A 9078-nucleotide genomic window follows, 5' to 3' on the forward strand; every position below is an offset into this window, starting at 1 on the left:
CAGTACTGTGTGTCTTGCCCTGGACCAGGTAGTGAGGAGTGATAGTGTTCAAGGAGCTGGCTGTCATCAGCTCATGGACACTTTTCTGATTGGTTGGTGGTGAGGTAATTGGAAGTCAGCATCATCAACTTTCTGGTTCCAACCAGTCTGGGGTCTCTGTGCTTGTGGGTAGCATACAGCCAACATCTTCCACCTGGTGAGGGTTTTAGTATCTGCAAAACCCCTCAAAGGACATGACTCAGAGTATTATTGTAATCCTTGAGGAAGAACTTTGACTTTAACAGCTAAAGTATTATTATTTTGTCTTGCTTGACTGTTTTCATTCTGCATTTTCTCACTTCTTTGATTAAATTTATTCTTTGAGGTTTTTCTACAGATAAAAGATAGGTGGAGGACATGGATGGGGGTCTATTCTGGGAAAACCTCACAGGGTCCTGCTCGGTTACACTTTTAATCCAAAATGCTGAACTTGGACTTTGGAATATCACAGACGGAAGCCTGCAGATGGTAGCTCATGGTCACTGGCTCAGCCTCGCCCTGCAGAGCTGTGTAGTGAGGAGACATTCCATGCCCCAAAGGAGAGGACACAGAGTCCTGTCATTTCTTTTTGCTTCTTTCCCCTCTGAATAAATATGTGCTTTTATTCAATTGCTCTGAAGTATTTCGTGTTTCCTGGATACTTCTCTTTTTTTAATTATTTTTATATCAGAATTTAGTTGATTTACAATGTTGTGTTAGTTTCTGGTGTACAGAAAGTGATTCAATGATACATATAACCATTCCTTATCAGATTCTTTTCCCATCTAGGTTATCACAGAATATTGAATAGTTCCCTGTGCTATACATCAGGTCCTTGTGGATTATATATTTTGTATATATATACAAGTGTGTATATGTTAATTCCAATATCCTAATTTATCCCTCCCCCCTACCTTTCCCATTTGGTAACCACAAGCTTTTTTCTTATGTTTCTGTTCTGCAAACAAGTTCATTCATATTATTTTTCAAATTCCACATAGAAGTGATGTCATATAATATTAGTCTTTCTCTGTCTGACTTCACTAAGTATAATCGCCTCACATATATGTATATAAATGTGTGCACATACATACATATTCATATATGCCTATCACATTTTATTCATCCATTCATCTGTTGATGGATACTTAGGTTGCATCCATGCCTTGGGTATTATAAATACTGTGACTATGAACATTCGATGCCATACATCCAATTTTTTATATTGTTGTTATTCAGTCAATAACTCATGTCTGACTCTTTGCAGTTCCATGGACTGCAGCACACCAGGCTCCCCCGTCCTCCACTATCTCCCAGAATTTGCTCAAATTCATGTTCATTGTGTTGGTGATGTTATCTAACCATCTCATCCTCTGCCACCCCCTTCTCCTTTTGCCTTCAATCTTTCCCAATATTTTATAATAACTATAAATGGCATAAGATCTTTAAAATTTACATCTGAAATTTAAAAATATTGTACATTAACTATACCTCAATTAAAATAAAAATTTTTAAAACCTTCCAGGGTGTTCCCTGGTGGCCTTTTGGTTAGAATTCCAGGCTTTCACTGCCATGGCCCAGGTTCAAGCCCTGGTCAGGGAACTAAGGTCCTGCAAGCTGTGAGCTTGGCAAACAAAAAGAGAAAAAGGAAAAAACTGTCATGATTCTTAACACCCAAGTCGTAACAATTAAGCAGCGACTGTGTGCCAGGCCCAGTGCTGGATGGACATGCTTGATGGTTTGGTGTCTTGTTTTCTCAGCAGATCACAGATCCACAACTCCATCTAGGATGCGATGTCAGGATCTCCGTCAATGTAGTCAGAAGCTGGTCCGCAGGCGGCCGCTCAAGCCGAGGGAGGGGTCCGAGGGCCGCATGTCACGTTGTCTAAAACCCCTCGACCTGGTGGCCTTCGGTGTGGGCATCACCCTGGGAGCCGGCGTGTACATCCTGCCTGGAGAAGTGACCAGGAACAAAGCTGGACCAGCGATTGTCATCTGCTTCTTGGTGGCCGCCCTGTCTTCTGTACTGTCCGGGCTCTGCTACGCTGAGTTTGGGGCCCGAGCACCTGGGTCCGGTTCTGCATATCTCTACAGCTATGTCACCGTGGGAGAACTGTGTGCCTTCGTCACTGGCTGGAACCTCTTACTGTCCTACGCCATCAGTGAGATGATGGGGAGGGGAAAGTTGTGGGAATTAAGATGAGGAAACCAGGAGGGGGGATTAGGGTCTTCAACTCATTCATGAGAACTTCATTGTCCACTTTGCAGGGGAAGTGGGTAACAGTGGCAGGAAAAAGACACAACTTCATTATACCCAGGTCTATTCCTTCCTTCAATGATGGATTAGGAACCCAGAGTAAAGGGAACTGTAGGGAGTGAGTGGGTGAGAGGGACACATGACCCACAGGCTCATCCCTTCATCATATTGAAGCCTTTGCTCAGCTGTTGGCTTTATGGAAGTTTTCTTTACACTTCAGCTTAAAATTTCAATTCTTACCTTCCAACACTCCTGGTCCCAATTTCCTGTTATCTTTTCTTGCAAAACACTGATGTCCTCCTAACACACTGAGCAGATGACCTGTTTTGTGAATCAGCTATGTCTTCTCTCCCTATCCTGTGAAATGAAACTATTTGAGATTAATTACTTTGTCTGCTCCCCTCCATGACATACATCCCATGGCACATGGTAGGGATTCAATTAAAGTCTGTTCGTGAATCTTTCTTCTTCTGCACCTGCAGCCATTGCAAGTGTAGCCAGAGCCTGGAGCTCCACCTTCGACAGCCTGATTGGGAACCACATGTCTCAGGCGTTAAGAGGAACTTTCCCACTGCACGTGCCCTCTTTCCTGGCCAAGTATCCTGACTTTCTTGCTCTGGGTGTGGTGCTGGTGATGATGGGTGAGATGGGGTCAAAGATAGGATGGGAAGAGAGGGGAGTGGGAGGGACTCTGAGGTGGGAAAGGCTTGGGGTGGCAGAATGGTGAGGGAATTAGTACTGGAAAGGATTTGTGATATGATAGACAGGAAAGCAAGACAGACCATCGTTTCCCACTACTGACATTCTTGATAGGAACATTCTTTAGTCTGAGGGACTGTCTTGTGCCTTGTAGGTTTTTTTTTTTTTTTTTAAGTCATTGTCTGATGATTGAGTGTCCTTTATTTATGAGACAATTGTGAAGCCCATATCCAAAATTGTGACAACTGGAGTGTCTCTAGACATCCCCAAAATTCCCTTGGGAGATAAAATTTTCCCAGCTCAGAATCATTGACTTCAAATGACAACTTTCTTCTTCTGCACTGAGATAAAACTTCTTTTTTTTTTTTTTTTTTGATTGAGAGGACATTCATCTAGCCTCAAATTAACTGTTTCACAATTGTTCCCAGCTTTATTGAGACATAATTGACAGACAACATTTTATAAGTTTAAGGTGGACCCTATGGTGATTTGATCCTTGTATCATGTGATACTGGCCACAGTAAGAAATTAACCATCTTAAAGTGTATAATTCAGTGGCACTTAGTACATTCACAATGTTGTACAACCATCACCTCCATCTAGTTCCAAACAGGTGCATCACCCCTAAAGGAAACCCTGTACACACTGTCCATCTGTCCACTCCCACCCTCTACAACCCTCAACCCACAGCAACCACTAGTCTGCTTTCTGTGTCTATGGATTTGGTTACCTTGAATGTCTTATATTCCATCTCTCCCACAGGAATACTGGTTCTGGGAGCCCGTGAGTCAGCACTGGTCAACAAATGGTTCACAGGCATAAACATTTTGGTTCTCAGCTTCATCATCCTCTCTGGCTTCATTAAGGGAGACCTGCACAACTGGCAGCTCACAGAACAGGACTACACATTGGCTGCAGCTGGATCCAATGACTCCTCTAGGTTAGGAGGGTACCCTTGTCCACAGTAATGCATGTCAGATGGTATGGAGCTGAGAATAAGATGGGAACTAAAGAGACCTGGGCTGATGGATCTAAGTGATGGGGGCCCTAGAGGCCAGTACTTGTGGTGTGAAGGGATGAGTCCAGTAGGGATGGATGAACTCACCTCACCCATGTTCTTCCTCATTCCTTTTCTCATCATAGCTTGGGCCCTCCGGGTTCTGGAGGGTTTGCACCTTTTGGTTTTGATGGGATTTTCCAGGGAGCAGCAACATGCTTCTTCGGGTTTGTTGGGTTTGATGCCATTGCCACTACAGGTAACATGATCATTGTGCTTCCCATCAGGGGTTTGGGCACAGGTTGGGCCGCCCTGAGACGTAGGGATTGGGAGAAGAATAGTCTGCTTTTGAACATGGAGGAGGAAATTTGATTTTGTGCTTTCACCCTGGCATGTTTACTGACCCAGTACTTCCTCCCATCTTGCAGGGGGAGAAGCCCAGGATCCCCAGCGGTCCATCCCCTTCAGCATCGTGGTCTCACTCTTTATCTGCTTTGTGGCGTATTTTGGTGTCTCAGCGGCACTCACCCTCATGGTGCCCTACTACCAGATTCATCCTGAGAGCCCCTTGCCACAGGCTTTTCTCCATGTTGGGTGGGGCCCTGCCAGATATGTCGTGGTTGTTGGCACCTTCTGTGCTCTTTCATCCAGGTGAGTGTCAAAGTTTTCTCTCCATCTACCATCAGATGTTCAGGTATCCCATCCCTTGTTATTTGAGAGACAAGATGAAGAGACATCTTACTCCACCTCAGGTAGACTAGGGAGGAGAAACTTTGGTCTGTCCTATTTCTCCATGTTCTCACCTACACTTCCATCTTCTCTTCCAGCCTCCTGGGTACCATGTTCTCCATGTCTCGAGTGACGTACGCAATGGCAGATGACAGGCTCCTTTTCCAAGGACTTGCCCAGATCCATCCCCGTACACACACTCCCATCATGGCCATCTTGGCTTCTGGAACTCTTGCAGGTGAGTGAACAAAACTCGTTCCTTTGATCAATGTCTTTAACTTGTATGTTTCCAGTGGTTTCTCATTCTCTCCCCACACCTTGTTTGTACCCTCATCCTAGGGGTCACAGCATTACTCTTAGAGTTCAGTAACCTTGTGGACCTCATGGCAATTGGGACCCTGCTTGCTTACTCCTTCGTGGTGATTTCTGTTCTCGTCCTCAGGTGAGACTCTGCTACACCTTGACTGGGGGTCTTGACCTGTGGGGATTGATGGGGGAGGCGATCGTCTTCTATATTCATGCCACTTTCTAAATGCTCCACGGGCTTAAGGCAGAAAAAAAGTTGGTGGGACCATCTATGTTGAGAGACTAGGGGCTGATGTTTTTAGGTTGGTGCAAATGTAATTACAGTTTTGGACCGTGAATTTTAAATGGAGTTTAAAATTGTCATGGGGAAGAATTGGATCCTTTCTGTTGACCAATGCTGGCTGCAGGCATTGCAGATTTCAGTGCATCTCATTGATTTGCTGAGCACACTTCTCAGATGTAATGGTTTCACCAGGATTCAGAAAGCTGTAGTGGATCAGACCAGCAGCAGACCATCAAACAGTGATCATGATGTTTCTTTTGATGCAAGTGCTTTGGAACTTCTTGTCAGTCCAACTACTGAGCTGGTCATCACCAGTTGTCATATAAAATCCACTTTTCATCACATGTCACAATCTGATCAAGAAATGGTTCATTGTTGTTGTTACATTGATAGAGAAGGTGAAACTTCAAAATGACAATTTTTAAAAAATTTTCAGTCAGCTCATGAGGCACCCACTTATCAAGCTTTTTCACCTTTCCAATTTTCTTCAAATGCTGAATGACCATAGAAGGGTCAATGTTGAGTTCTTCAACAACTTCTCATGTAGTTGGAAGAGGATCCGCTTTGATGATGGTTCTCAATTCAGTTCAGTTCAGTTCAGTTGCTCAGTCGTGTCTGACTCTCTGTGATCCCATGAACTGCAGCATGCCAGGCCTCCCTGTCCAGCACCAACTCCCGCAGTTCACCCAAACCCATGTCCATTGAGTCAATGATGACATCCAACCATCTCATCCTCTGTCATCCCCTTCTCTTCCTTCCCTCAATCTTTCCCAGCATCAGGGTCTTTTCAAATGAGTCAGCTCTTCGTATCAGGTGGCCAAAGTATTGGAGTTTCAGCTTCAACATCAGTCCTTCCAATGAACACCCAGGACTGATCTCCTTTAGGATGGACTGGTTGGATCTCCTTGCAGTCCAAGGGGCTCTCAGTTGGTTGTTGTCAATTTCCAGTGGACAGCCACTGTGCTCTTCTTCTTCAGGTCTCTTGTCTCCTTTGCAAAATTTCTTGAACCACCACTGCATTATACATTCAATAGCAGTTCCTGGGCCAAATGTGTTGTAGATGTTGCAAATTGTCTCTGCTGCTTTATGACCTATTTCGAACTCAAATAGAAAATCACTCAAATTTGCTTTTTGTCTAACATCATTTCCATAGTCTAAAATAAATATAAAATAAACAGCAAATGATGTCACTAGCAAAAATAAATAAATAAATAAAACCCATAATGTGCATTAAAATGTTGTATAATATAGCCAAATTTATTTAGAATGTATTTCAATATCAAATGGTAAATTTCAACAATGTAAAAACCACAATTACTTTTGTTCCAATCTAATAATACAGCTTTAATACCTCTAATTCAGGTACCAACCAGAACAGAATTTAAGCAAGAAGGAGAAAACAGAAAATGAAATTGAGATTTCTGAACGTGAAGCAAGTCCTTTGGAATCTGTACCTGAAGCAGGAATCTCAAGGATTCTAAAGAGTCTGTATGACCCTATTAGCACCAACCCCACCCGGAAATCTGGCCAAATTGTCTATGGATGTGCCTTACTGCTTGGTGAGCAGTGGGATTTCTCATCGGTCATATTCTGAAATTGGCAAGATAGAGTGGGAAACTGTGTCTTTGGCTGTTGAGGTGTCTTGGAGATATGATGTCCCTTCTTGATATGGGCAGCTTGGGGAGGGGTGTGGCCCAAGATCCTGACGTCTTGGTCTTCTGGAGTCCAGCCTGTTCTTCTCCTTGACCCTTGCAGTTCTCCTGCTGATGATCCTGACTGTGATACTGGCTCAGGGGTCCAGATATGTGTTCTCTGGAGACCCTGTGTACACAACAGTGGCTGTGCTGTTGCTGCTGCTGATCACTGGGGTCACGGTCATCATCTGGAGGCAGCCTCAGGACCCCTCTCCTCTTACGTTCAGGGTAGGTGACCTCATATGCCCAAAGTGTCCACCTTGAGTGAAGGAGGTCTGTGTGGTTTAGATCTAAACATCCTTTGCTGGACCAGGGAAGAAGGGGTGTTGCTAAAACCAATGGACCTTTCCCTGATCCACACTTACTCCTTTACACACCCAATCTAAGTAGACACTGAACACACAGCTGAAATTGGGCTGGAGTCTTCCCACCACAGTGGGGTCTCCCTTTCAGACATCTGAGGTGTGTTCAGGGATGAACTGACTTGGCCCACAGGTCCCTGCTCTGCCTGTCCTCCCACTGGTGAGCATCTTTGTGAATGTTTACTTGATGATGCAGATGACCTCTGGGATCTGGGTCCAACTTGGCATCTGGAATGTGATTGGTGAGTGGTTTTCTATGAAAAAGAGGGATCTTTGTTAATATTTATTTATCTGGTCACATTGGGTCTTAGTTGCAGCTCGAGGGCTCTTTGTTGTGGTTTGTGGGCTTCTCTCTAGTTGTGACACACAGACTCCAGAGCATGTCGGCTCAGTAGTTACAGGTAACTGCTCAGTTTTGGCATATGGTCTCAGCGCAGGCTTAGTTGTTCCAAGGTAGGTGGGATCTTAGTTCCCAGACCAGGAATTGAACTTGAATCCTCTGTATTGGTGGGCAGATTCTTAACCATGGAACCACCAGGGAAGTGCCCTAAAGAGGGCTGTTGAGTGACCGAACCCAATCCTCTTCCTACTATCCGTCCCCCCACATTGTGTCAGATGCCATAATAGGAAACCCACTGGGCATTTGTAAGTGAGGAGAGAGCCTACTTTCCTTTCTCACTGTCTCATTTCCCTCCTAGGCTTTGCCATATACTTTGGATATGGGATCCGACACAGCCTGGAGGAGAACAATGGGCAACAGCTGCCAGCCTCCACTTTCCAGACTCTTGATGAAAACACCCCTGGTACTGAGTCATCTTAACCAGAGGAAGTATATGCTGTGTGAAATCCTTCCAGGAACTGGAGGATCTGCTGGTTCAAGGGACACTGTGAGCCTCTATGGAATATGAAGGTGATAGGCATTTAAAGCCTGTTTTTATTGCCAGCAGACAAAATGACTCTTATGTTGTAAAATTCTTAAGTAAACTTTTCAAAGCATGATATACATACAGAAAAGCACATTCTTCATAAGTGTGCACCAAAATGAATTTTCACAAAGTACAACAATATAACCAGCAACCAGAGGAAGAAATAAAATATTAACCTGGCACATGAGAAATAAGTTCTTGGGCCAGAAGTTTGCCACTTCTGGAAGGAAACACAGGTAACTGTATATTGTGTTGAGAGGTGCACTTTAAATATTAGGACATAGTTGTGTTGGACATAAAAGGAAGGAAACAGATAAATTGTGCAAACAGTAACACAAGAAGGCTAGGGGAGATATGGTAATATCAAAGTATATTTTGAGAAAAAGAGAAATAATAACAGATGAAGTGGATCATTTCATAATAGTAAAGAGAAATTATCGTTTTAATTCTTTTTTCCAACTTTATTGAGATATCATGTAAGAAGGTATAAATGATTACTTTTCTGTATAAGACCCTTAGACTTACACACCCTTAAAATAGAGCTGATTAGAATAAGCTTTTAATTGAAACAAACAAAACAAAACACCCACATTGCTAGAGGAAGGGCAATAAGATGGGAAGTAATGGTTGATTGATAAATGGTTACAGTTGAGTGGAACTAAAACAAAGTTAAATTGCAGAGACAAGATTAAAATATTATTGCATGAGACAGGGTGCTCAGGGCTGGTGCACTGGGATGACCCAGAGGGATGGGATGGGGAGGGAGTTGGGAGGGGGGTTCAGGATGGGGAACACATATATACCCAT

General features: G+C 43.7%; 1 protein-coding gene across 1 annotated transcript; it reads left to right on the forward strand.

Moving 5' to 3' along the window:
• The first annotated feature begins 1807 nt into the window (after positions 1-1807).
• Positions 1808-8165, forward strand: LOC133055212 (cationic amino acid transporter 3-like). Its single transcript, XM_061140640.1, has 11 exons — positions 1808-2180; positions 2758-2916; positions 3737-3914; positions 4118-4230; positions 4400-4622; positions 4799-4938; positions 5040-5142; positions 6652-6848; positions 7045-7211; positions 7479-7587; positions 8044-8165. Exons 1-11 carry the CDS (start codon positions 1808-1810, stop codon positions 8163-8165), a joined length of 1884 nt encoding a protein of 627 aa, XP_060996623.1.
• The last annotated feature ends 913 nt before the right edge of the window (positions 8166-9078 follow it).

This window comes from Dama dama, chromosome 4, assembly GCF_033118175.1.
Source record: "Dama dama isolate Ldn47 chromosome 4, ASM3311817v1, whole genome shotgun sequence".
NCBI classification, from domain to species: domain Eukaryota; kingdom Metazoa; phylum Chordata; class Mammalia; order Artiodactyla; family Cervidae; genus Dama; species Dama dama.

Excerpts from the sequence above, each read along its gene's own strand:
- LOC133055212 (XM_061140640.1), top strand. The coding sequence starts at position 1,808 with ATGCGATGTCAGGATCTCCGTCAATGTAGTCAGAAGCTGGTCCGCAGG. Across the intron at positions 5,143-6,651 it reads ATTTCTGTTCTCGTCCTCAG|GTACCAACCAGAACAGAATT; the intron begins GTGAGACTCTGC and ends CCTCTAATTCAG. Across the intron at positions 7,588-8,043 it reads TGGCATCTGGAATGTGATTG|GCTTTGCCATATACTTTGGA; the intron begins GTGAGTGGTTTT and ends TTTCCCTCCTAG.